Raw genomic sequence first — 27,595 nt, 5'->3', positions numbered from 1 at the left:
CAAGAATTCCCAACACATGGCTTAGGCAAGCTCAGCATCAAGATGGTCCCCATTTACACTTTCTTCCTCTTCTTTCTCCTCTGTTGCCTCAGATATTTATTGAAAACAGATATTTATTGAAATTTTAATGATCTTCCAAATTCTGTAGTAGGTCTTGTATTTCAAAAGCAAGCAAGATAACCTCTTCCTACCTGGACCAAACAAGTGCTCCTTCAAGTCATTTCCACACTTGCATTTCCTAGAGGCTGGGAGCTGGATCCCATGGCCAGACCAAACCCTGAAAGTAAACGTGAAGTTTCCCTAAACCGGGGTGGATATTCACAGTATAGAGATTTAAAGATGCAGGAGCTCCCTGAGGTAGGACAGATCTGCAGCCTTACAGGACAAGGGGCCAGTGCTATGCAATGGGGTCTGTCTGTGAGGCACTTCTTATGAGCATGTGGGCCTTTTCCTGTTTTCTCTTGGACTACGATCACAGGTATGTTTAGCCAAGAGTTTTTGTGTTATTGCTTTATTGTTGTTGGTCTTTTCATTTCCCTTACACAACAGGATCTCTTTATTTACCACCAACTCTTCATAAAAATTTAATGTATCAGGATAGCTGTATTTGATAGCATTGCAAGAAGTAAATGGACGGAGAATAAAAAAGAAACAAAAGTGTGGCCTGCCCTACATTCTTCCCTCTGCTGAAACATGGCATGACTTTGAGGAGGCCATGTTCATGCCCATGGGTTCCAAGCTGTGGCCAGCGGCGATCAGATGCTTTCCCTGGCAGAGTTGGGAGAAGTGCGCAGGAAGTGTAACGCAGTGAAGCTTCCAGGCTTCCAGGGCTCCAGACACAAAGGCTTCCTTCTCCTCAAACTGTAACAGCAAAGTGAACCCTGAAGAGTGTGTTTGTTGACGGAGGCTGATGCTCACCTTATATGCGCTAATTAGAAGGGAAAATCGCCTGCAGAGAGTTAGGGAAAGATGTGTTCGGAGGGGAGGGTAGATATTCTAGAAAAGTGGGAAATGAAATAGGTAAGGCAGAGGGTGGCAGAGAGAGCTGCTGAAGAAGCAGTGTTGACAGTTCAGTTCAGCTGGTTTAGTGTCCATTGAACTGTTTTATTTTGTCTAGCAGGTCATCTGAAGATGTATAAATGGGTGACAATGGGGTTCATGCAGGATTGGCGTTTGGCCATTGCCAAGCTGGCTAATACCACACAGTGGGAGAATAATGGGGGAAGAAAGTTAAAGGCATTGGAAAGAGGAAGGGAGAGGGGATGGAGCAGAGAATCTCAACCAGGCAAGGAAGGAATGAAGAAAGGCAGGAGCCGAGAGAGGGATAGAAAGTGGAGGAATTCATGAACTGGACATCTCAATGAGGCCAAATAAAAAATGATAGATTGAGAATAAATGATTAAAGGTTATGTTCAGAGTCTGACATCAGGAAAAATATTTTCAGAGCTGGAGCAATTCCAGGTGACAAGTTCCAGGGTGTGTCTATGGGAATGGGTGGCTAGGAAGAGGAAATCATTGGAAATGAATGTGTCAGGGAAATAAACGTCCAAAGTGGCAAACATGGACATGATGTTATCTGGAAAATGAGTGGATCTTGGACGGAAAAGAAAACTTTGAGGGTGCCAAAGCCATCAATGAATCAAGAGAGGTCGGTAGCTGACAGAAAGTAGAAGGCATGGAATAGGATCGTTTAGTGGAACTGTTCCCAGAGGGGCAGGGAAGTTTTTTTTTATGAGAGGGTGGAAGAAAAATGATCTAAAATTGACAGTGTAGAACAAACATGTTATTTACTAATGGAAACCACAGTCTTGGTGAGTGGCTGGTTGGTATTTTTACTTTTTTCTTTTAGATAATTTTAAGTAGCAAATGAATTAGCATCTTGTAAATAAATGGTGTGTAGTTTGTTATCTTGCTCGTATATTTTCTTTAAGTCATATTTTCTGCCCCTTGAGTTTATCCTAGTTTTCGGTTCTCCATTGTTCCGTTCTGTGCCTGGTAAATTTACTTATTTACACAGCTCTGTAATATATTATGATTGCATTTATAACATACCGCACCTAGACCCTTGTGACTCACAGTTCCTACAAAGGATTGAGAAACATTTAACTACTTATTCATAGCTAAGTGAGCTGATATTTTATTATTATAAGCCCATGAGATGATGGCTACCATGTACACAACCCCTGAGACAGTAAGTGCTTAATGGAAACAAAGAAAGCTGAACCACACCTCTGCCTTGGGAGCTTCACTCGTTTATCCATGTGTTCATGTGTTTGTGGGGTATGTCTTACGTTATATACTGCTACAGAGACAAAGTTAGTTGATAGAAACATGAAGGTGATTAAATCCAATCTTTGCTCTTGAGAGGCCATAGTCTAATGGCATAAACAAATAATTACAGATTTTTATTAGGGGCTGTAATAGAATATCCATAAAGCGTTATGAATGTCTGTGTGGCAAGGCTACAGAGAACGTCATGAAGCTGGCAGTTGCTAATGTGCATTGTGAAGTGAGAAAATCTTAGGTAAGGGCCTTGTAGTTGGGTGAAAAAGAAAACAGCATTTAGGAAAGAACAAATAGCTGAGCTAGGCTTTAGCACAGGTGGATGTAGAAGGAAGAAGCAAGTTATATCAATGGGAAGGGACAGAGACCGCAGATCCTGTAGCGCCCCAGAGCTGTGCTAAGAGTTTGAAGTGTAATCTCTAGAAAGTCAGGCTATGTAGGATTTGAAATACATTTTTTTAAGATGGCAATGTTGGCAGCATGGATTGAGACTAGAGAAGGGATGGGGGTTGAAGGGAACTGAAGGCCAGAAGATCTCTTAAGAGAGGATTACAAAAAAAAAAATTTGGTGTGGTAGAGAAGTAAAGAGAGAAAGGAAATAAACGTTTAGTAGGTAGAATTCATAGAGCTTGGTGAATGAAATGTATGTTGGAAATGGAAGACAAATAGAGGAATTGTAGCTGACTGCAGAAGCCGGTGTCCTGTGGTGCATTGATTATGAATAAGAAGACTGGAGAAAATGCAGTGCTGGTTGGAGGGTGAAGGAAAGGTTAGGGCTGCTGGGTAGGGAGCAGGCGGTAAACTCCCCCTTCTGCAGGATGGGTCTGAGCCGACTCTGAGAACTCTCCTCGCCGTCTCTGTTCAGGGGTTGCTTAGGTGAGACTGGAACTCAGGAGGCAGTTCAGACTGAAAGGACCACCTAGAAGTCGGTGTCTGGGCTTCCACCAAGGCCTTGAAAGCAGATCCCAGACAGACGGCCAGAGCACCCGGATGCCCAGCCTAAGAGGCCTGAGATGAGCTTGAGAGCATCCAAACCACGCTCTAAACAAAATTATTGTTTTTTTCCTTTAACTTCCTTCCTGCTACTTTGAAAACTGTCTTTGTTGAAAAGACAGAAAGAAAAAGAGAAGTCTTGTTCCCCTCCCAACCCGAGTAGGATAGACGTTGGAGCTACACGGAGAGTCAGATAACACGTGATCATTGCCGGGTGAGAGGCAGCGGGGGGCACGGAGAGCGTGCGCCCCCCGGGGGGGGCCGCCCCTGCCCGCGCACGGCTGTTGGTAGTGGGGGGGAGGGGGAGACACTGTCCCAGTTGCCTAATCTGACATTTCAAGAACTATAAACATGGGGTTTTAGAGGGAATTTTCAGATTTAAAAATCCCTGTGCGTGAATTCATTTATTCACCAAATAGGTAGCAAGCACTTACTCTGTTGCAGGCGCTCTTCCAGGATCTGGAGACTTGGCAGTGAATAAAGGAGGCAAAACCTCTCTCCTGGATGAGGTTTACATTCAAGGGTGGGGACACCTAAGATAAACAAAAGAAATGGGTGAGCTAGGGAGTAGGCACCCGGAGGGCGAGCACCGAAGTGTGAAGCGGGAGGGTGGGACGGTAGCGCCGGAGTGGAAGCCACTAGAAACAGGGTAGCAGAGACCGGCCTTACCGAGAAAGGGAGATTTCAGGAGGCCTCAAGGAAGTGAAGGAGCAGCCACCAGATACCTATTTTCATATTCACACAGAGAGACAACAGCAAGTCTCCGAGGTGGGGCTCCACCCGGTGACTTCAAAGAGGCCAGCACAGGTGGAGCGGTGAGGCCTGGAGTGTGGGGACAGGACGTCAGAGAAGTGGGGAGGCAGTCTCTATAGAATTGTTTTGGACATGGTGAACGATAGTGCTATTATCCTGGGGGGGAGCCAGGAACCCTGGTCTGCTTAACTGAGGAGTGACTGTTCTTGCTAAGAAGGGCACCTAAGTTCTACAAAGAATGAGGGCAGGAACGAAGAGACCTGAGAACAAATGACGCCAGAAACCCAGGCAAGAAAAGATGGCTGCTTAGACAGGCTGGTACAGGTCGAGGTGGGCAGATGAGTCAGATTTAGAATGTGTTTGGAGGCAGACACAACAGAATTGATTCCCTGATAATCTACATGCAGGGTGAGAGAGAAAGCAAGACACCAAAAAAGCCTCCCAGGATTTTTGGCGTGATCTGCGAGGGTGGGTTGTCATTAACCAAGATGGGGTCTTGGGGGTGGGGTGAAAAACAGGAACTCAGTTTTTTTACCTGTTAGGCTGAAATGCCTAGTAGATCTCCAAGTGGAGTTGTCAATTAGGCAATTGGGTGTATATGCTTAGAATTCAGGGGTGTGACCCAGACGGGTCTAATTTGGGGAATCATAGAATTTGGACTAGATGCCATCAGGGAAGAAAATGTTGATAGAAAAGGGATCACGTCAGAGGCCTGAGCACTAACACGCTGCATTTAGAATTTGGGGAGATGCAGAGAAGCCAGCAAAGGCAACAGAGAAGACACAGGCAGTGAAACAGGAGAAAAACCAGGAGAATGTTGTCCAGGAGAAGAGAGTGCTTCAAGGAGGAGGTGGTCATCTGGGGCACATGCAGTTGGTAGTCCCAAGAAATGAACACTGAGCAATGTGAGGATCATTAGTGGCCTCAGTAAGAGCAGTTTAGTAGAGTGATGGTGGGGAGGGGTGAAAACCTGACTGGAATAAGTTCAAGAAGGAGAAAAATGAGACCCAGTAAGCATATACAAACCTTCTGAAGAGTTCTAAGGGAAGTAAAAAGTGCGGCAATGGCTGAAGGGAGAAGTGGTTCAAGAGGGCTTCTTTTATGAAGGTCAGAGAAGTAAGAGATGTATGTACATTCGCAGGAAAGATCCAATGGAGAGAAGAAATTGACGATGCAGGGGAGAGGGGAGAGGATTGGTGGAAGGATGTCCCAGAGCAGAAAGCTAGGAAGGGACCCAGGGCCCAGGTGGAGGTGAGGAGCCTAGCCAGACAACGCATACCGAGCAGGGTCCAGCATGCAGACAGCCGGTTTGCAACGGCTGCACGTTACATCTGCTCATTCTGAAAATACACTGGATGTTTGGGCCCTTCATAGCAGAAAAGGTTCCTTAGGAAACACTACCAATATTCAGATGTTCTTCAATGTAAACATTGTCAAAATAAACCTGCTACTTACCCCTAACTGGGGGGACTTTGAGGGGCTCATGCGCTCTGAAAATGGTCAGCTGAATTTTGGCTTGGAATAAAGAAATAAACAGCTTAAACTGGCTTCAAATTGCATCCTCCACACTAGTGCTGCTTACATTTCTTTTAAACATTTTGGTCTTAGATGATGAGGAATAGATAGCTACATCATTTCGGCTACCAGATTAAAAATCCCAACATCTCTCAAAGAATCTGATTGGTCTGTGAAGTACATGCTGATATCATCCCAGAAAATTCTTAATTTGGGAGTCCCTTTGGAAACTTAAGACTCGTCACATATTCGAAATGGTGAAAACTTCCTTCGTCAAACAGTACTTCAACTAGAAGGAAAAACCTTAGTGCTTTGTACACAGATTGAGTACCTGTGATCCTTGGCAGCCTTTCTGGTTTGGCTGCTTTAGAAGGCTCTGTGTGGGGCAACATTCCCCACTACTTTGTCCACAGCAAGAACTGGTGTCAAAGGGCCAGCAATCCTCATTCCCGGCATGAAGTGGGGGCATGATAAGCAGTTGCTAAATTAATGAATAAAAATAAGTTCTGTCTATTCTCTGAAGGGTTGCTACGTCCTTCAGACCCTGGGCTTTGAATTAGCATTTTGTCAAGTGATTTTTATTCAGGAATGAGTAAAACCCAAAGCTTTCCCTTCATAGTTCACAAGTTAATGGGCTTTTCGGGTGCCACGTGTCGATGCACTCTGTTGCATCTTAGGTCAAAGAAAAGCCCATTCTTCAGGCCATTTAAATGGAAAGAGCGGAGTTACAGTTTACCTTACTTCCTGGGTGTTTCTTTCCTAGAAACAAAGAAGATTGTTCAACTTATGCCTCTGTTCTTTACTTTTCAATGGCATTGGTTCTTTCAAAGTTCTGAGCAATATGCTAATTGATATTGGCTGATAAAGAAGTCTTTTTCTTAAAGTGATCACATGAAATGGCTAAGCAGTATATATATATGTGGGGTGTGTGTGTGTGTGTGTGTGTGTGTGTGTGTGTGTGTGTGACTTCTGGTTAAAAATGATCAAAAATGAATATCCATGTTTATTTCTATTCTTTCCCCAAATGCCACTAAAGTGACAGTAAAGGAATTTTTTAAAGGCATAAAGACACTAGAGAATGATAATGGGTGAGGAGATGCAGACAGGTGTTTGAATGGCTAATGATTTAGCAAGGAGTAGAACATTAAAATCTAACTGCCTGCAGAGGAGAAGCCAGTCTGTTCATGCTGAAGAACCTCCGAAAAGCTGAGAAATTGGAGGCATCAAGGACTTCTGAAGGTGGAGGCATGAGGGTTTGCACTGGAAATAGGAGGACAGGTTGAAAATCTATATAAACAGACTGCAAAAAGCCTTCTCATACCGAGAGCGTCTAGATAGCTACCCCAGCAGGAGGCAGGGAGTATTAAGTGGAAAAATCAAAGCCAAGTGATCCTTGACTCTAGGATACTAGTAAGTGAGAGGGGAGGCTGGCAAAGACAGATACCAAATGGTAAGACTCACGGTCCCCGTTCCCCGCTAAGATCCCAGGTGTTGGTAGCCAGGCTTATACCTCTTTGTCCCATACGAGGCAAGACTTCGGAGCATTTTTTCTGGAAAAACAAATAGATCTAAGAGAACATATTTTCGAGTGATGACACACAGGGCTACTTACTACACAGTCAACTTCCTACCCCAATAGCCCTACAGTCAAGCCAACCAGGAAACCAGCCGGGACCATCCATATACGGAGCCTTGTCACGAACCTTTTGGGGTCTTACTCCTAAATATTGAAGGAAAGTCATAGATTTGTAAGAGAGTCAAGGAAAGCCTCCAACATGAAAAACAGATTTCAGAAGTAGCTAACAGAGACAATGCAAACAGCAGAAGAAAATACCTACCACCAGAAGTAAGTAAAAACACTTCTGTGTGATTAATATCATCAGGTATAAAAGAAGATACGATATCTATGGTATGAGAAAAGGAGACTGGTATAAAAAGAATACTCAAAGGAAAACTAAGAGCTGATAGTGATTTAAATACTCATAGCAATAATAAAAGTTCAGAAGGATAGGGTGATAAAGTTGAGGAAATCTTTAAGGAAATATAACAAAAAGACAGAGATGAAAAATAATAAAGGAAAGACACACAATTTGGAGAACTAAGAGGAATTTCAGGTCTAATAGTGTAACTAATAGAAGTTCAAGAAAAAGAATACAGAAAAATTATCAAAAGATTACAGAAAAAAATTATCCAAACAGGACGACATGAATTTCTAGATTGACTTGTCCAGCACGCTGAATGACAAAAGACAAATGCGAGACACATTGTGATAAAATTTCAGAGTTCCAAGGTTAAAGAGAAGAAACTATGGTCTTCTATGGAGTCAAACATAAAGAGTTTAGAATCAGAATGACATTCAAATTCTGGAAATGAGTGATCCTGAAACTGACGACAATAGAGAAATGCCTTCAAAATTTGAAGGAAAGGGATTTCCACTTAGATTTAAAAATCTAGACGAACTTTCAGTCAGGTTTGTGGGTAGAAGAAAGATTTCCAAACATTAAAAAAATAAAAAACTGAGAAAAAGAAAACTGTCTCTCATCCCCCATCCCTTTTTTCTGAAGGAAGATATTGGAGGACGTAGATCATCAAAATGAGAAACACAAGAAAAGGGAGACAAGAAAGCAGGAAACAGGAAATCCAGTAACAATAACAGAAGAGGCAGAGGTGATTCTCAGAAGCATAGTGAAAGAAAGTCCCAGAAGGACAGAAGTACAGACTGGTGGAAGATAACAAAGGAGTACGAAAGGTTTGTACTCCAAGGGGAAAAAGAAGAAAAGAGTAATTCATGGTTTATCTAATACCTGATCATATTTCAAGGAATGTGTGGTTCTTTGCAAAGTTAGTAAAAGGTACACAGAAACAATGAGCAAACAATAGAATGAGACCATTATCGACAGAAATAAATATTAAAAAATGTAGTACAGAAAAGGAAATTAAGAAAAGTGCACTGTATGTTAATCTGTCTACAGTATTCACATGGTACTAATAATATAAACAATGAATGTTAATTCAAGTAAAAATCGTGCTATAACTATACTGAGAGCATGAGGGAGCGAGATGGGAAGTAGGTCTGGGAGGCGGGGAAGTAAGACAGTTAATTCTAATTGTCTGTAATAGGAAATCAACAGATACAGTCTTCAACTGTTAAAGGAATAGTAAGACATGAAGAGTAGATATATGGAGTATACACCTGAAGATGCAATTAAAAACGTTAAAAATTGCTACCTTTTAGGGGCATCCTGGGTCACAGAATGCCTGCTTCATGTCCTTAAAGTACTATTTGGTTTTTCAAAATTATACACACACACACACACCCTAAAATTCAAATTTAAAAACCACATGTAAGCCCACGTAGGAAAAAATGATGTATTATGAATATTTAGTAAAATAATGTGTGTACAGCACAGGATGTAGTGTTGATACACTGTAGAGTATTAATAAATTCCCAAGATTTGCCAGGTTGGGATATAAAGGTAGTTTCATTAAGAAAGCAATCAACAAATATTGAAATCTTTGCCCTAGTAAAACATTCTTCGCTAAGTGTTGTGAAAGATATAAACAAATATGAAATATAATCCTACTAAAATAATCTGAATAACAGCCATGACAGCTAATGTTTAATTGGTGGTAAATGCACACCATGCATTTTCCCAAGAACTTTAGTTATATTAGTTCACCTAATTCTGTGAAGTAGATACTATTATTATCTCTGTTTTATAGATGAGGAAACAGAGGCCTGATAAAAATGAAGTAACTTGGTCAGGTCCCGGAACTCAGGAGAGATGGAGCCAGGATTCAAACCCAAACAGAAGGTTTATGTGTGAGTGGTGGTTTCCATGGTGACATACTGCTTCATAATCTGGTTGAGGGGAGGTACAGGCAGAGGTAAACAACCTTATAAGATTTTAAGAACGAGTTCAACAGAATGCCAGGAAAGATGTCACAAATGAGTGCAAGCATATTGTAGAGAAGATAAGTGTATTACTGTAGGCGCTCAAAAAAAAGTGAGAACCCTTCAGCCTGAGGGGCAGGGAAGAATTTATTTGGACAGATCTGGGTGGGGCGGTCATTCCTTGTGAGTGAGGCAAGATGTGTGGTGGTAAACTGGGTGCCAGAGGTCAGCGAGGAAAGTAATTTGGGCATGGCATGGCAAGTTTTGTTCATCCACGAATAAATTCAGTGAGTTGTAAGACAGGGAAGACCTACTGTCAAATTAGAAAGGGCCCTGACCCCAGGCTCGGAAGTCACATTAATCCTACGGAAATAGAAAGTGATTCCTGAGCCTGTGGGAGCTTAAGCCGGACATTGTGCACATGACATAATCGACAGAAGAGGTGGGCAGAACAGGTAAAGGGCTCACTGCGATAGTCCCAATACAAAGGTCTGGGCTGGGCTTAGTGCTGGTGGAGAGAAAGTGCTGGATTCTGGGGGACAAGAACCACCAAGACTTACCAAAAAAATGTTGGATTTTGTTTCTCTACCTAGGTGAAAGATTTTTCAGACTAGCAAGGATGCAACAGATGTGGAATGGAATTAAATTGCAGGAAGTTCAAGTTGAGTATCTGCTTTTTAAGAAACAAGTTCAAATCACTAGATTCAAACAAGTTACAACCCAGAATAATCAAATACTTATCTAGCAATTATGATTTTGAATAGCTAATAGGATTTCCTTTAAAATGAAAGTAAACATTTCTAAATTAATGGTAAGACATGCTCAACATGGGAAATAAGTAAAAATAGAGAGAAGAAAAAAGTAGTAATCTTACCCTCCAGATATATCTGAGCTAATATTTTTGTTAATTTTTTCAATCTGTTTTATGTATAACTTTGTTTCCATGTTAATACATAGTCAAATTGATCATATTATGTACAGAATTCATAATTTTCATCTTGCTTGAATAATTGCCATTTTAATAAACATTTCATTTTGTTATAAATTTCTTTGTATACATAACTCAATAATCATAACATTCAGTAATGTGAGCATATGTACTAAAAGGGCATTTAACTAACTATAATGGATATTTAGGCACATGCTGAATTTTATTTTTACATAAGTGTAATATCTTTTCCCTTAAAACCTTCTTCCTATATTGTAGATTACCTCCTTAGGCTAGTGTTCCAGATAAAAATCTTCAAGAAAAACAGTGGAGTATGGAAATAAGTAGCCAGTTTAAACATAGCTTCTCTTTAAGTAAAGATGAAACAGTTAAACTGAAAAACCTTAGTGAGGCGACCAAATGGCTGTTTTTAACCACACTGCTGCCCCTGAAGGACAACTGATAATAATGACACATGAGAAACAGCACAGACAACATCTTAGGAGGCACAACTGGGGTGTGATAATTAACATAGAAGCACACTACAGCTCTACCTGTATCGGTGTGTTTTTACTGCATTTATTTATATGTATTTACATTTAACTGGGAAAATGTACCTGGTACAATCTGAATTATAGGTATAATTATTCCCTTCATTCATCATATTGTTTTAGAATTCTGAATTAGTGGAAACAGTAAACATTATTTGAAAGAGAGATCTGAGCCAGTCAGTCCCCCCTGGCACATACTGTGAAACTTCTGGTGCTTGTGGGGAGCAGACCAAATACACAGCACCCTTTAAAGCATGGTGCCTGCAGGGGTCGGCTTTCCATTTTGCAGCAAATTGTGAAAGATGAGTGGCATGAGGGACTAAGAACAAAATATGCAATCAGATGATTTGGGTTCAAGTTTCACCCCTATAATTACCAGACATACGACTTGTGGTCAGTGGGGAAATTCACTTGGGAGATGTCATAACATCTGCCTCGCAGAGTGGACCTGACAATTTAATATCAGCGATAAACACCCCCGAGGCAATAGAGTCCCACACACATTTACATTGTTGCTGTCATCGCTCTGTCCTCCACATTATCCTGGCACCAGATCTCGTGGGGATTCACTGAGTGAGGGAGAGGTCGTTTGGGGGGGAGCCAGAAACTCTCCTCGGTAGCTCCGAGAACTTATCACCAGGTCTTCAGATGGCACGGTAGGAGCAGGCTGGGGTCGAAACTGTATGGAAATTGGAATCTCCTTGGTTTTCGTTTGGTGGAAAGTTTCACTGAACTTCCCACAGATGTCAAAACACATTGCTTTGACCCTGTGCTTCCAGAATATAGTGAACAGCCAGGGTTATACTATCCAAGTCAAAAGAATGACCAACATGTTTTGTTTTGTTATGTCAGTTCTCTTATATATATACCCACCCACACACACACACATATATATAATTTACATTTATGTAAAATTTACATATATATATAAAACAACTCAGTTGTTTTGGAAGTCAGCAAAGCCCACTATGTTGTTCCACATAGGCTAAGATTATTGCACAAGCAAAGTTAGCATTACTTAAAACTGATCTATAAAATTAGGGGCAAAAAGGAAAAAGGCATATATATATATAACTGTGCTGTCCTTGACATAATGCCTTATTTGCTTCTTTGTTGCTTAAGCCCACCCACCAACTCTAGAACTGAACATTTAGGTCTCATTTTGTGTTTTTTAATGAAGTCTAGGAGGTGTACTTTAAATAAAATAAATAGAAACATTTGAAGTACTCAGTTTAATGAGTTTTTACAAGTAGACATACATGGAACCACCACCCCAATCAATAGATAGAACATTTTTGTGGCCCGGAAAAGTTCTCTCCTGCCCTTTACAGTCAGTCCTCCTAACCCTCTGCACTTCCCACTCTAGACAGCTACTACTTTGATTTCTATTGCTATAAATTGGTTTTCTATGTTCTAGAACACCACATAAGTGGAATCTGACAGTATGTACTCTTATGTGTCTAGCCTCTCTTGATCAGCATGTTTTTGAGATTTGTCCATATTTTTGTTTCACTAATTTGTTCCTTTGTAATGCTAAGTACTTGTATGACTGCAGCACAATGTGTTTATCCACTCACCTGTTGCTGGACATTTGAATTGCTTCCAGTTGTGGATATTATGGATACAGTTGTTATGGACATTTATTTATGTGCAAGTCATTTGTAGACATGTTTTTATTTTCCCTGGATCAATACGTAGAAATGGAATTATTGGATCATAAGGTATTTAACTTTAGAAGATGTCACCGACGTGTTCTCCAAAGTGGTTTTACCATTCCGTGTTCTCACTGGCGATGTATATGAGCGTTCCAGTGGTTTTATACCCTCACCAATACCTGGGTTATTTTTCAGTCTTTTTAAATTGTTGTCGTCCTAATGAGTGTTTAGTAGTAACTCTTTGTGCTTTTGGTTTTGCATATCAAAAATGATTAGCTTATATAATTAGGTAAGAGACATTTTAAAAAATAGAAAATAGGTCTGTGATTTTGGCAGAAGTTAAGGAGCACAGCTCTCACCCCTGTCCCTGGAACTGACAACTAAATCAAGGCTTTTAATCAGCTGGGGAGCCCTTAGTATTCAGAAGCACAGCAACAAAGTGCCAATACTTGTGTTGAAGAATCCATCATCTAGCAGGGAGAGTTTATGTGATAAATGCTATAAGAATGCCACAGTCCATGTGGTGTGGGGCTTCCAAAAAAAGAGAGAGGAGTTTGGCAATTGGGTGTAGGAGTCTAACGGCCTAGTGATTCAGCTAAATAAGATGAATGCATGTAAATATGAAAATAGATAAGAACCATATGAACAAAGGTTTTGGGTCAGGAGAAGGTGAGCGCTGGCAGGAACAGTAAGGAGTCGGTGAAGGGAGCACACGGGGTACTGAACTAGGAGGAGAGGCTGAGAGGCTGGCAAGAGATTTGAGAGAACCCTAACCATAAGGCTCCTGCCTTTGACACTCTTCAGAAGCCATGCAGATTTTAAGCAGACAAGCACAGGGTGAATTTGGAAGTTGTGGGCAAAATGTTGCAATTAGAGTGACTCTATAAGCAAAGACCCAATTTAGCTAACTGTGCAATAGTCCAGGCATTGAAGGTGGGAGGGACAGAACTTTAATTTTAAAGTTAACGAATTGATACTTGGGAAATAGTCTTGTGACTCCAAAAGAAAAACCTCTCGTACAATTATTATAGCCATTTGAATGTCCTGGCCTATTCTGACCAAAGGAGGTTCAGAAAGAACCCACAGAATATGGGGACTGATTAGATAAAGAAACAAGAAAACAAGTGCGAAAGATGACTCAGAGGTTTGGTGTCTGTGAGACCAGGGGCCCTGTGTAAAAGAACTATCCATGTCAAAGTCAAGAGGTGCTTGAGGGAAGAAATAGCAAATTTGGCTGGAGGCGTGTGGAACATAAACTGCCTAGGCAGGGTGTCTGCATGGAGACATACAGCATGAGATGACGCATAGGCAAGAACGAGGCAGAGGATGGGTGAGAGGAGGCTGACCCTGAGGTAACTGAGGGAGAGAGTACACAGAAATTCAGAGGCCCACAGAGTGAGCTTAGGGTCCCCCACATCAGCATACAGACAATAAATGGGAAGGAGAGGATAGTGGAAAGAGAAAAGGACAGTGCAATTTCCGGAAAGCCCAAGGATACCAAACTGTGAGCCAAATATTACCACCCTTGCTGTAGGTGAGGCAACTGATGTTTAGGGAAGTTAAGTAACACATCCCAAACCACAGGGCTTGTGAGGGTGGAGCTGGCTTAGGATCTTAACCCCACAGTTACCCAGCTCAGATGTCACCTCCTCTAGGAAAGCTCCCTGCTCACAGCATCAGACCCAGAACCTCCAGGCCCCCAAAGTACCCCATGTGTCTGTCAGTTCTTCACATCCAAGGAATCGGGCTATTTCATATTACCTCGGCCTAGAATTATTCCCAGCTAATTTTAAAAGGCCAAAGGAAAACAAAATATTTTTACTGAGGTACCTTTGTCAGGCAGCTGCAGATGAGGGCCACTGTTCTTTGCAGAATAAGTGAAGTGGGTTTTGGACAAAGTGAATGGAAACAAACGGGCAGACTCCTATTTCTTATAAGGGAAGTTGATTCTCCAGGTACCCACTGGACCAAGGTGTCTGTACTGCATGAGACAGTAGTTCTTTTCTCTAGGTACAGATTTAGCAGCTCCTAGAAAAAGTGGCCTAATACCATGCGGCACTTGCACCTGACATGATGGCATCCTGCCCTGCCTCTGACTTCCCTGTGTGTGTGAAGAAGGGCTCAGCCGCCAAACGGAAGTATAATGCTTGACTTACTTGAGCCAATATTTCTCTGCCAAGCCTGAATTTCCTGAGGTAGCAGTGAATTTTTGCCAAGTGGAGGTGGTGGCGGGTGTGCCAGGTAATTTATGTGTGTGTGGCAGGGGGTGGGGGATGGGGAGTAGTGTATGTATATGCATGGTTTCGAGTATGCATGTGTGTGGTATGTGTGGGGGGCTGTGTGTGTGTGAGTGTGATGGGAGATAACAGCACAGCAACTAAGTGGGCAAGTCTGTGAGGCAAACTGCCTTGTCTCAAATGCTGATTCCATTGCTCCTGTGCTTTCTGCGTGGTCTAGTGTTCAACTGCTCTGTGCCACAAATTCCTCACTTACGAAACAGGTGTGATAATAGTACCTCCCTTGTAGGGTTTTTGTGAAGGAAAAAAATGAGATACTGTATACAAAAGCATTTGATATGTTGCTCGGCCCACAGTAAATACTCAATGAATATTAATAATAATTGATAGCGGTGACTGACAGGAATGAATACTTCATATACCTGGGTTTTCCCATGTTTCAGGTAACCTATAAAAAAAGGGTAATCCATGATATAGAAACTGAAAAATCCTTGAGAGAAATATAAAACTTCCAAAAGAAATGCTGTGTGTGTTGAGATCATTCAGCTGTTCTCTTTTTCTTTCCCCACCCAACAGAATTTGTTCTTTGGCAAATATTAGGTCATTTTCAGAGATCTGTTTAAACATTGTCCTCTTTTCCAACCTCCTCTGTATCCCATCTGCATTATGTTTGTCTTGCTTTACGATCTTGCAAATTAAGAAGCAGAATTACAATCTCAGCTCATTAGAATTGCACAAGGATGAGAAGGGAAGACAGAAATGTTTATTTAAGGACCATGCATTCGTTACTCATAGTTTGAGACCTAACCTTGCTGCTTAACCATCTCAGCAATGCCCCGAGGGAACTATTAATACATCCATTTTCTTATGAGAAAACAGACGTTCAGAGGAGAAAATGATTGGACCTAAGAATACAGATGACAAAGCCAAGACTCCAACCCAGGTCAGAGTGGTTTCAAAATTCCTTCCACAACACGTGTTACCTTATATTTGTTGGTGCATAATTGAAGTTAAACATTCCCTTGATATTTCTCAGAAGTATTCATTAGTAGGTAAATATTTTCCTACCACTTATCTTTCAGTTTTCAAATAAAAGCTATTTACCCAAACGATGGGCATTTACTTAGGATAAATTTCACTTCCTCATATAAAGCCAAATAGTCTGCTATAAAGAAGGCAATTTATCTCAAACAATAAGTGCAATTACTGTTGAAAAATACTACTCTTTCCTCAAGGTCTCCATCTCTTTCTACCTCCTCTAAGACTTCTGAGATATCCTTTCTTTCCCCCTCCTATACATCAGTCCTTGTGTTTCAAAGCATGTGGCCTCTCCTTATGGGTATGTTCTTCGTCTCTTGTGCCACATACGGGCTGATTGAAGCACAAGCCAAAATCTCAGGGGGATTTGAATTTACTGAAGGCAAGTATAATATCTAATTTATCTTTGAATCCTTTACACTCTAGGACAATAGCATGCACACTGTAAGCACTGCATAAATGTTTGTTAAATTGTATTTATCAGTCTACCTTTTTTATGACCCTGGAATTTAATAACATTAAATAAATACTGCAGATATATTAAGTAAGATGAGTACTGAAAGCATCATTCAAAATTTGGCCATTTCTCTCTCTTAATTCATAGTCTAGGTAAACCTGCCCTGACCTCTATACCAAGATTAGAAATTTGATAGGTAGAAATGAGAGAATTTTCCAGAATAAAAGACCTATGTAAGATGATTTTGAGTTTATCTGGAGAATATATGGAAGTGAGCTCATTTTCATATTCATCACCTTTTTATCTATTTCAACCTGCTTTACCGCAAAGAATGATATCATTATCCACTTAGACCTAGATGCCTCCCCACCTATTGCTTCCATTACCTGAAGATATTTTATGAAAGAAAATAACTGGAATAACCAAAATAAGCACAAGAAAAATATAAAAGCTCAATGCCATTATGATGTTGGAAAGCTCTATAGAGACTATTTCAGTCTCAGACTTTCTTAATCAATGTGGAAATGAGGCCCTGAGGGTAGATTGACTCAGCTGACCCATAGCTAGTTGTCAGTAGATCAAGTATGAAGACTTGGGTCTCCTGTTGACCCCAGAAGCAGCCAGGTTCCCAAATCATCACCCCAAATACCTAATTCAGTGTCTCCTACACAGAAGAAATCTTTGCTGGTTGATTCCAATAAAAAGAACATAATCTGATAGAATAGAAGAGGTAAGTACGGGTTTTGGAATCAGACAAACAAGATTTAGATTCTGGCCTGGTCACTTAACTGGCTGCATTGACTTGGGTAAATTATTTAGCTTCTCAGCTTGTTTCCTCACTATAAAATGTGGACAATTATTTGCACTTCCTGAATGGTGTTGGTGAAATAGTGTAATGTTTATGAAGTGACTAGAACACAACAAACTGAGGACATTATTTAAAATAGTCCTTATTAAGTTATAAATTTGCATATTTTATTTTTCTTAATAATGCATAGGTTTTTATAACATCATAGATCCTTTTTCTAAATTGAGTAAGTGAATAGTGGATTTTTTTTTTCTTTTGCCCTTAGAGTGTTGAAATTCTTTTGGGTGGTATAAGGATTACTAAAGAGTCCACCCGGTTATTTCTCGTAAATGTTCCTTTTCTTAAAAAAAAAGTTATCAAGAACGAAGTACTTTGGAAGGTGAAGGCTTACAGCATTTAGTGTAGCTAAGCTGGGTGATAGAGATAATTTTTTTTGACACTCCACAGAGCTCATTGTTTTCTCTGGATAAAATGCAATGACATTTATTTAATAAACACTAAAGGAGGTCTTAACAGGCCTCAAACTTAAGTCTTCTGTTCCAGAACTGGCCTTGATTTCAGTTTTTTTTACAATGTCACCTTGCCTTTCACGCTGGTTCTGTGAGCTCAGGGGGAAAGCAGACAATCTGCCAGTAACGGCAGAAGGAAGGGGTGCTTCAGGTCTTGGGAGGTTCTTAGGGAAAATAAATGGAAATCTGGTGTCACTTCTAAAGCACTACTGAGCCCTGATGTATATTGCGTTTTTATATCAAATATGGGAGTAAAAGTAAAGTGTTTTAATATCAATATGTAAGTCACACTAGATGATTTTAAAAGCCCTCCTCCCAACCTCCAAACTCTAGAATGTTTTAATACTGGTAGGTTGCAATGAAAGCCTATAGGAGTCCTTTTCCTGGAATCCCCATGTGATACGCTCCAGTGCTGGGTCACAATGGGGTTCATTCAGTTCAGAACAGTAAGCGTGAGTTAGAGAAAACACTACTGTCCCAAACTTGTTTTCCTCCTTAAAACAGTCATACTAACCAACAAAGAGCGAACAGAAAACATTTAGAGAAGAATTTCATGACAGGATGCCACAAATCCCCCCACAACTTGTCCATGGACCAAGGCATAATTAAAGTCAGGGATTTCACTTAACCAGGTAAGGGGCTGGAGCAGATAGGAAACCTAGGCTAGGACCTGCTAACCAGACCCAGGTAAATTCCTAAAGGAAAACACACGGTCTTGTAGTTACTCCCCATGAGGATGAGTCGCTGGCCTTTCTAATTGACAAGCACTGTGCCGCCAGGCTCTGTGACCTGCTTACTCTGACGGGCACCACAAAGATCTGTGCTTCTCAACCTGGCTAAACAGTGGAATTACCGGGAGCGCTTTAAATAATCCTGGTGCCCCAGGCCCATCCCCCGAGATTTCTAATTCAACTTGTCTGAGATGTAGCTTGAACATCTAGATTTTTTAAAAAGCTCCCACGTGATTCTAATGTGTGGCAAGCCTCGCAAACCACTGGCGAATGCTTAAGGTCTTCCAACAAACCTTCCTCTTAAAATTTAGCTTTCTGGCATTGGGGTTTTGGTTTGATTTTTTCTCCCCCGCGCCCAACACACACGGCCTACTTAGCGGGAGGGTAACTAGAATAGTCCCCAAGTGGAATTCATGAAGTGTCCTTGGTGGAACAGGAGAATCCTGGCGCAGGAAGTGATTCCCACCCAATCAAGGCACGAAAATGGTAACTCCCTGCTGTCTTGCGGCATCTGTTTTCTGGAGCCGTTTCCCAACTTGCAGTTGTGCTCGGAGACAACACCGCGCAGCTGTCCCCGTCTCGTGGGCATGGGCGGACCACCCGGCGGAAGGACCCCGGCCCGCAGAGGCACCGTTTCCCCCGGGAGCGCCCCGCACCCGCCGCCCTCGCGCGCTCCCTCTCCGTTAAACCGATTCAGGCTCCTGGGAAGCCGAGGCCTGTTGCACTTGAACCACCGTCCTCTCCTCCGTTCCCCCTAGTTTTTTTTTTTTTTTACTTAGAAAGCAGATATTTACATTTACAGATGGGCTCGTCGCAGGCCCCACCCTAGCAAAGAAAAAGAAAAGAGACGCAGAGCCTGGCTCCCGAGAGCTCCTCTTCCCGCCCGGGACCCCTCTCTCCTGGTCCAGGGTCCCCCGAGGCCAGGGACGCCGGAGCCTCTGCCCTTCCCCGCCCAGCACCTGGGGCGAGCAAACCCCTTTACCGCCTGGCTGTTCGCCCCACCCTTTGGTGATTTAGTGCCCGAGCCCCGCCCAAGGCGCTAATTTAACTCGACGTGCAGCACTTCCAGGCGCCGCTGCTACGTACGGCTCGCTCCTGGCTGGGACCAGCTTCGTCTCGCTGCCGAGGCCGCGCAGCCCCTGCGCCGGTCCCCGTCCCCGCGGCCATGCGTCCTGCGCGGCCGAGCGCCCCCGGAGTGCCGCGCCTCCTGGGCGGCCTGACCCTGCTGCTGCTGTGCCCCCCGGCTGCGAGGGGTGAGTCGGGGCGGGGGGACCCCGCCGCGCTGGGCAAACCCCGAGGCTGGGCGGGAGGGGCTGGGTCCCTTGACTTCCATGACCACCGAGGAGTCTGGGGCCCCGGGGAGGTGAGGAATGTGGGCTTCGGTAATGGTTCCCGTAACTCCCCACCTTGAAGGCGCAAAGCCCCGACTGGCACGATCCCTTGGGACAGGAAGAGGATCCCCGCGGCTCGCTAGCAATTGGCGATCTTGCTGCTCGAGCCGGCAGCTGGCGTAGCTTTAGGGGTGAGGCGTGCAGGGCGGAGGAAGCACCGGCTGAGGGCGCGGGGCAGCCAACCGCGGGAAGCCGAAGGGCAGGGCTCGGATAGCGAGGATTTTCAAGCCCCTGCAGTCTCTTTAAGGGTGGCAGGCCACAGGGCTGCTCTCGCTTCTGAGCAGAGTCCAGTGAGTACAGCACCCAGCACGACAGATTTGCGCGCCATCTCCTCCAGCTGCAACGATCCTAGGGGGCACCCGTCTTTACTGTGTGCCCAGCAACAACATCTGTATGGAGATAAATTCTAAACCACTTTTTTTTTAAAATAGTGAAGGGGAGGGGTTGATTCTCAACTTGCTTTAGTCTTGAATTAATTGATAAGACAGGAAGCATGGCAAATGCTCAGCATGTCAGTTCAGCCCTGGATGGAAATGGTTACATGTGCAGCAGAAACCACTGCTGTTTCCTTTACTCCCCTTGGGAAAGGCACGTTGCTATGAACTGAAAAGTGGTATTTCCTTCAGCTCTGTGTTTTCCCCCATAGGTGACTGCAGCCTTCCCCCAGATGTACCTAATGCCCAACCGACTTTGGGAGGTCACACAAGTTTTCCTGAGCAAAGCACGGTAACATACAAATGTAATAAAGGCTTTGTAAAAATTCCTGGCAAGGCAGATTCCGCGGTCTGTCTTAGCGACAATAAGTGGTCACCGGTTGCAGAATTTTGTAATCGTAAGTTCTTCATTTCTTTTTAGAAAAGGTATGGCAATGGAATGCATCTTGTTAATTTTATCCATCTTCAGCGTGACTGGTAATTGATAGTTTTCTAGCTTTATTAAGCCCCAGGGTGTACCTGTTGGCACTTCACACTCCAGCTAATTGATGGCATTACTTTCCGGAATAGGTCCTGCTGCTTCATTAACAGTTGTTTTGTTTTTTTTTCCCCTAACACTGTACCTCCTCAACGAATCGAGAAAATAAACAGTAGGTATTGTTTAGGGAGCAAATTATATATGCATATGTTTAGCAATTACCTTGAGACACATAACATAGATGCTTTGTTTTCTTAAATTTCATTTTGTAAAGTAAGACTTACTAAATACAACTCTGTAGTGGTATTTAAAAAAGTTCTCTATATTTAGGTCAGAACCTATCATTACAGGCACAGTCCTGTATTAGCCTTGACATATAAAGAAAGATAAAGATAAGACTCAATTCCTGTCTTTGACCAACTTGGAGCAAAGGAAGCTACAGTAACTATAGAAATGGCCACAAGGATTTTTTGAAACCAAGTGTGAAATTAGCTTAAATTTTTTGTTTTTATCTATCTTTTTTCTATGGTAGAAGGCAGTAGGTTGAAGTACATAAGCCTTTGCACATGTATCATATTTCAGAGTTCATAAGTCTTCTACATAGATGCCTTCATCTAATGCTCCAGACAACTTCATGGAATGAGTAGGAACTCTTATCCCCATTTTACAGTCGAGGGAAGGGGTCCCCAGAAGTTAAATCACTTCCTGGAGATCTTCAGCTCTTAGGCAGGAGAAGCAGGGTTCAGACTTGAGTCCTGTGACTCTTAGATCCGATGACCCTTCCACTATACTATGCCTCGGTGATGTCACATTTGCCCAGATATTACAGTTTGTAAATCCTTTTATGTAAACTACTGTCTCATCTGATCCTTGTCTCCATGGTGTTCTGGGGATTAAATGAGTTTATATGTGTAAAACATTTAGAAGTTTTCGATATATGTTAGCAATTATTATTACTATTATTATTGTTGTTCAGGCCATTAGCACCTGGAGTACTGGTTCTCATCTACCTCAGTATCACATGGGGCAGGGTAAGGGAATTGGCACTTACTGAGTCAGTGCCAGAGCTGTGCTGGGCAACTTCAGTGGGTTCTATTTTCTGAGCTGTGGGCATAGTGACATGTCTGGACCAAATCTACTTCACAGGCCTCCAGTAATGAGGAAATGAAAGTATATATGTGCATATGCTTGATACACTGTAAATGCCATAGTGATATTAATATAGCTAAATGCCAAATATGTGCACAGAAGTACAGACAAAGGGATGAGGTGAGGAGCAGATAGTTCCAGATAATTAAACATAGATTATAAAATAAAGCGATACTGCTTTTGTTGTTGTTGCTTTTGTTAATACTTTTCAGGTAGCTGTGATGTTCCAACAAGGCTACTTTTTGCGTCTCTCAAAAAACCTTATAGCGAACAGAATTATTTTCCAGAAGGTTCCACGGTGGAATATGAGTGTCGTATGGGCTACAAAAGGGACCCTTCTCTGTCAGGAAAACTAACTTGCCTTGCAAATTTTACATGGTCCAAAGCAGATGAATTTTGTAAAAGTAAGTATGATTTTAAAGTATTTTTATTCATATAGTGTTTGAGGAAATAGTATTTCCTCATGCTGGAAGTCTCTGTGTAGCTATTATTATTTAGAATGATTCTTAAAAGAGCCATTGGAATCATTTTATTTTAAATTAGGCACACTAAATACTTGTAAGATGGGGATATTAATTTACTCACAGATTTCACATTTAACTAGTTTATGGTTACCTAAGACAAATAAGAATATATTCAGAATATGTGGCTTTTTTGACACTTACAAAATGAAGGAAGGGTTACAAAAATTTAAGGGTAAGAAATACCAATGGTTCAGATGATGAATTGTCATAGATGTGCCTGATATTTTAATGAAAAAAACTCAATTTGTGTTCTCTTCTAGAAAAGTCATGTCCTAATCCTGGAGAAATAAAAGATGGTCATGTCAGGATAACAACCGACATATTATTTGGTGCATCTATCTTCTTCTCATGTAACACAGGGTAAGGTTTGGCATATTGTACACTCTGTATTTAACAAATGTAAAAACAAATTAGATATAAGATGGGCAATTTTAGATTTGTGGCTGGTGTTTACAAGTTAGTAGCTATAAAACACCCCCTCTGCTCAAGGATCTTTCATCATTAGCCCACCACAGTTAAATGTAGTAAAATCGGGCAAGAAGGAAAGATTCCTTGTGACCCCAAAATCTCTCACTTCTTAAATTTCAGTACATATGGGATTCATGATAAAATTTTACATGTGGTTAGTAAAGGAAGAAACTTCTGATATGTTGATACTTATGGAAATTAACTTCTCCAAGTGTTAAATATGAAACCAATCTTTACCTAAATAATGAATTTGCATATGGCTTTTTCTATATGCTAACAACCTATAATAAAATATCATGGGTTAAAATGTTTATTCCTACTGTGAAAATATCATTCTGACCTATTGTGTTTTCTGAGTTCATTATGTAGGGGAAACAAACTCATAAAGTATCATCAGTGTTACAGACACTGCTGAGAACTTTATATTCATTTTCTCATTTAAAATATGCAAATTGAATTATGATATTTTAATGTGTGTGTATGCCTGGTCTTTATACAATAAAAATATCAATATCACTATATCCCCTGCACTAAACACAGATGTTTGGATCATTAATATCACATAAAATCTGGGAGTACTTTGAACCCTTTAAATATCAGTATTTCCTATTATTCTTTGAAGACTGTATTGATCTTTTAGAACTCAGAAATATAAAGCATTCGAGCATCTGTATCCTTTTTAAATGTTTTAGAACCCTTCAGTATTTCCTAACATGTGCCCCACCCCAATAAAACATGTCTTATACTTCTTTATTCTTTAGGTAGTAGCTTTTATTAATTGTTTTGCTTTTTCTTTAAGTGGCCATACGAATTTTTATCATCTATTGTTTTGTCTCCCTATGGTGGTGTAGTAAATATTTTAAGATGAGATTCTGGAGAATTTAAAGGAAGGCAAATATGTATGAATAGAACTTAACTTTTTTTCTCCCCTCATTACTTCAGGTACAGATTAGTTGGTGCAAGTTCTAGTTTCTGTTCTGTAGTGGGAAACACTGTTGGGTGGACTGACCCATTGCCAGAATGCAAAGGTAAGGCTGCAAAAATCCAAGCACTTTGGTTGTGGAGCTGAATAATAATGGTAAACTACGTTTGCCCATTAAGAATTATCCAGCCTGTATATCTGTAGTACCCTCAGTCCCAATGTGTGAGTGTCTTAGCTAATTTACAAACCTTTATTAGTAACGTTCCTTAATTTATTGGTAGTGGAGACGAAGAATTAAAAACAAAGTAAGTGGCAAGAGAAGGCATTGAACCCAGATGTCTTGACTTTAAACCCATCATTTTTCTAACACCCTGTGTTGCCTGTATGCCTTTTAAAGGATTATTAACTGAGCTCATTATCCAGAAATGTGTTAAAGTGTGATATATTTTTATCATTAGAGAAATAAGGTTATTACAATAAGGAAGAAATAGGATTTCTGTACTTGAGAATCTTATCTTCTCAGGAGGAGACAGGGCACAGAAATAATAACATAATGGATATGTCAAGTCAAATTTATGTCCATTAGAGATATATGTTTCCTGAAAGTTGAGAGGAGTAAAATATATGCAACATTTATACATATAGGCTGTATTTCGCCCACCTTGTTAAAATTATCACTAGGTTAAAATTATCACTAGGTTGAACTTTTTGGTGTTATTAGGAGCAGGGAACTAGGTAGATTTAGTGTAATTTATCAAGCATTTCTTAGTTAACACTCTATGGGAGGGAATGTGTGGGGTCAACTGGTAGAAAGACAAATTAAATGGAATCTTGCCAACCGGGAGCTTACCCCTGCCCCACCCTCCTATATCTGCTGCTACGCCTTCTTCCTCATTATTATTACTTTTAAATTTTCATCGTGACTACCCACCACCACCTTCCCCATTCCACCCTCCAGGAACGAATGATGTACATGATACTAAATCCATATGGAAAACAAGGAGGAGCTGGACCATGTCCTTTAGTGATGTAGGAAACTTCTCACAAAGTCTAGACAGTCTCACAGTCCAAGGCCAGTGTCTCCATAAGCAACTGCTGTAATGAATTTCTCAGAAATGTGGTCATCTTCCAGTGCAGAGGAGCTTTGGGGCTGCAAACCCACCCCCTCTTTGTGCTTGCCCACAGCCTGGCCACAGTCCCACTGTCTTCTAACTTGAACTCCATGGTGACTGTCCTGATGTCTCTATTTTCCTCTTTGACTCTTTGATCCATCTCGCCAACTCAACAACCACTGACGTCTGTACCCTGCAGAAGAGAGCCCCAAATTTTCCCTGAGCAGTCTAGCACCTTCCACTATTCCTGTAAAGTCCTACTTCTTTTAGAATCTAGTTTTGTTTTTCCACATAACTTACTTCTCTGTTTTGACAATACCAGAAAGTTTGAGTGGAAAGTGTTCTTAAACAATGAGTCGTTTCACTTCAAGTAGGTGCCCCTGGCCTACAGATGTACAAGAATGCATTGAGGTTCATGTGTGGCTGTGGATGTGAGGAAGGAAAGAACAATGGACATATTTGAGAATTATCCTTGCTTATACATCAAACACAGGTGATGTTTGTTCACCTCTCAATGAAGCCTCAATGTCAGAAGGTTCTGTTTTCCTATCTCCGTCAATGTTTTCTTTTCCAGAAGTAATTTTAATCAATTAGCCTGGAATCTATCCCTGATATGCACTGTGTCATCTCAGGCCCCTGTCTTTATCTTAAGCTCCCATTTCTAATCACTAAGTCATTTTGCTTTACCTCCTTAATATATTTCTCAAGCCTGTATTATACCCTCCATTGTGTCACTTCTAATATAGCTTATCATCCCTCATTTGGACTATTGCAGAAAGGGCCACCTCTAACATGTTCAGAGCCCAGGGCAATAGTATAAATGGAAGTCTCTGGCCTAAAACCCAGCCTTCCTTTAATAGGTGCCCCCTTATTACACTGTGAGAGATTTCAGTGTATGTCTGTAATGGACAACTCAGCCTAAGCACCCAAGTTATGACCCTTATGACCTTTACTCCCATTCCATTGAACTTGGGGCTAGAGGTGTGCAGTATAGACCATCCTAAAGAATATTGACTATATGTTTGCTTTGGCAGCACGTATGCTGATATTTGAACAATGCAGAGCATAGCATGGCCCCTGCTCAAGGATGACACACAAATTCATAAAGCATTACATACTTTTAAAAAAAAAGAATATAGAGCAGAAGAAGGGACCTCTCAGGCCCTGACAGGGATGTTGGCACAGGGAATTCTGGGTTCCAGTCCCTGGAGCATGATTTAAAATGGGGTGGGCGAAGCTATCACTGAGCATTTCCTCTCAGTCCTACAGAAACCTCGCCTAAACAGCCAGATGGGGGCAGAGCATGGCCTTTTAAAGTGTGAGAGCAGGCGTGAGTCCCACTTGCCTGAGTTCAAAGCTGGTACCAATTGCAATGACCTCCATCCTCCATTCTCACATTCCTTTAGCGTTTCATCCATACTCTACCCAGAGTGATCCATCCGAAAAATGAATGTGACTTGTCTCTTTCCTTCTTGAAGCTTATGAGCATCTCCTCATTGCTTACGAAGTCCAAACTCCTTAGTGTAGCATGCAAAGCTAGCCGTGGTCTACCTGCTTCTCCGTGCTGTGTCTTGCTCCCATACTTTATGTTCTACCCATGCAAACTGCTCTGGCTTTCCATGTACCTCATGCTTCTTTATGCCCCTAACATCTTTCTTGATGCTGCTGCCTCTCCCTGTACTGTCCTTCAGCTTTTCTTTGCTTGGTTGTTGTTTTTTTTTCTTCTTATTGAGAGTCTGTTCTGGTAGTCCTTCTAGAAGCTTTCCCTGACCTCCCAGGCTGCTTAACTGTCCTTCTGTCTTTCCACACCATGGTACACTCTTCAATGATGAGCCCCACTATTTTGTATTGAAATGATCTCTTTGGATCTTTCCTCACTATATTTTAAGACACTGGAACTATCTTACTCAGTTTTGCACTTCTGTTTATAGAACAATGTCTGCTCAGAATATATTTAAATTGAACTGATAGTAATGTGTGTAGTCAGTGCACACCAAATCCACTGTAAATCAGATTAGCTTGTCCTTACTCTTTGCTTTGATCAATGGGCTAAAAGTAATTTATGAATTTGCCAGTATTCTCTGGATACTTAAGGCCATTCAGTGTGATATAATTTGACCTATGCATGATCACATTGCTTTTCTGCCTAAAAAAAGAAAAACAACATCCTGGCTCTAGAGAATGTGGAGCTATTGAATTTTTTATCAGGGAGACTGCCGGAAGAGGCCTCTTTTTATAATATAACCACAGTGACTCTGCTTATTTGTTTTACAAAGTCAGCTGTTCAGTAAGATTTACTTTAAATAAAAGGCTGTGAGTCAGCACATGTTTAAAAAATTTTATCTACTGTCAAAATGTAATCCCACATTTAAGATCTTTTTGCTCTATCCAGATGATCTATTCCTATTTCCAAGTGTGCCACTTGAGTTCCCAACTGCTTTCATTTGGCATCATTTCACCCTGGAGTGAAAAGTAATGCCCTCTTGTCTGCCCTGCCTTAGAAGAAGGGTACACCTTAGGTTCAAACTCAAGTCTCATTTACTCCCTAAAGTCTGTGCCATGCTTTCATCTCTGAACTCCTGCAGCATTTACTTTCTCTAGGACCAGCGTGATAGGTAATATGTGCAGACTTTATTGTAGTTTTTGTTTTACGTAATGTTCTAAATCTTTTTATTCATATACACTGGTCTCAAAGTTAGCATTCATGTTTTACAATATTTGTATGCAGGGCTCCAAATATACTCCCCATTACTTAATAGGTATT

At 41.4% G+C, this 27,595-nt stretch overlaps 1 protein-coding gene, 1 long non-coding RNA gene and 1 pseudogene across 18 annotated transcripts in view; 2 read left to right on the top strand and 1 right to left on the bottom strand.

Moving 5' to 3' along the window:
• Nucleotides 1-525: 525 nt before the first annotated feature.
• LOC118924746 (uncharacterized) lies at nucleotides 526-20,378 on the bottom strand. Its single transcript, XR_008999420.1, has 4 exons — nucleotides 19,760-20,378; nucleotides 7,006-7,094; nucleotides 3,711-3,809; nucleotides 526-861 (listed from the first exon to the last, which is right to left on the bottom strand). It is a non-coding gene; the product is annotated as an uncharacterized LOC118924746 (long non-coding RNA).
• Nucleotides 18,990-27,595, top strand: part of CD55 (CD55 molecule (Cromer blood group)) — a 41,340-nt gene continuing 32,734 nt past the window's right edge. For 5 of the 17 annotated variants that reach the window (XR_008999408.1, XM_036909841.2, XM_036909846.2 and 2 more), the window contains exons 1-5: nucleotides 18,995-19,606; nucleotides 20,391-20,576; nucleotides 22,018-22,209; nucleotides 22,590-22,689; nucleotides 23,740-23,825. Coding sequence is in view for 13 of the 17 variants with exons in the window: in XM_036909841.2 (XP_036765736.2) it covers nucleotides 19,519-19,606; nucleotides 20,391-20,576; nucleotides 22,018-22,209; nucleotides 22,590-22,689; nucleotides 23,740-23,825 (652 nt within the window). In the remaining 4 variants the exon portion in view is untranslated. Of the gene's footprint in view, nucleotides 19,607-20,390; nucleotides 20,577-22,017; nucleotides 22,210-22,589; nucleotides 22,690-23,739; nucleotides 23,826-27,595 lie in introns of all 17 variants that reach the window. The other 12 variants (XR_008999407.1, XM_057508015.1, XM_036909843.2 and 9 more) reach the window with 11 other exon arrangements.
• LOC118924758 (U6 spliceosomal RNA) lies at nucleotides 25,854-25,953 on the top strand (annotated as a pseudogene).

The sequence above is a fragment of the Manis pentadactyla genome, chromosome 9 (assembly GCF_030020395.1).
Source record: "Manis pentadactyla isolate mManPen7 chromosome 9, mManPen7.hap1, whole genome shotgun sequence".
NCBI classification, from domain to species: Eukaryota; Metazoa; Chordata; class Mammalia; order Pholidota; family Manidae; genus Manis; species Manis pentadactyla.
The sequence above is the reverse complement of the archived record's forward strand: the minus strand, read 5'-3'. Positions and strand labels throughout refer to the sequence as shown.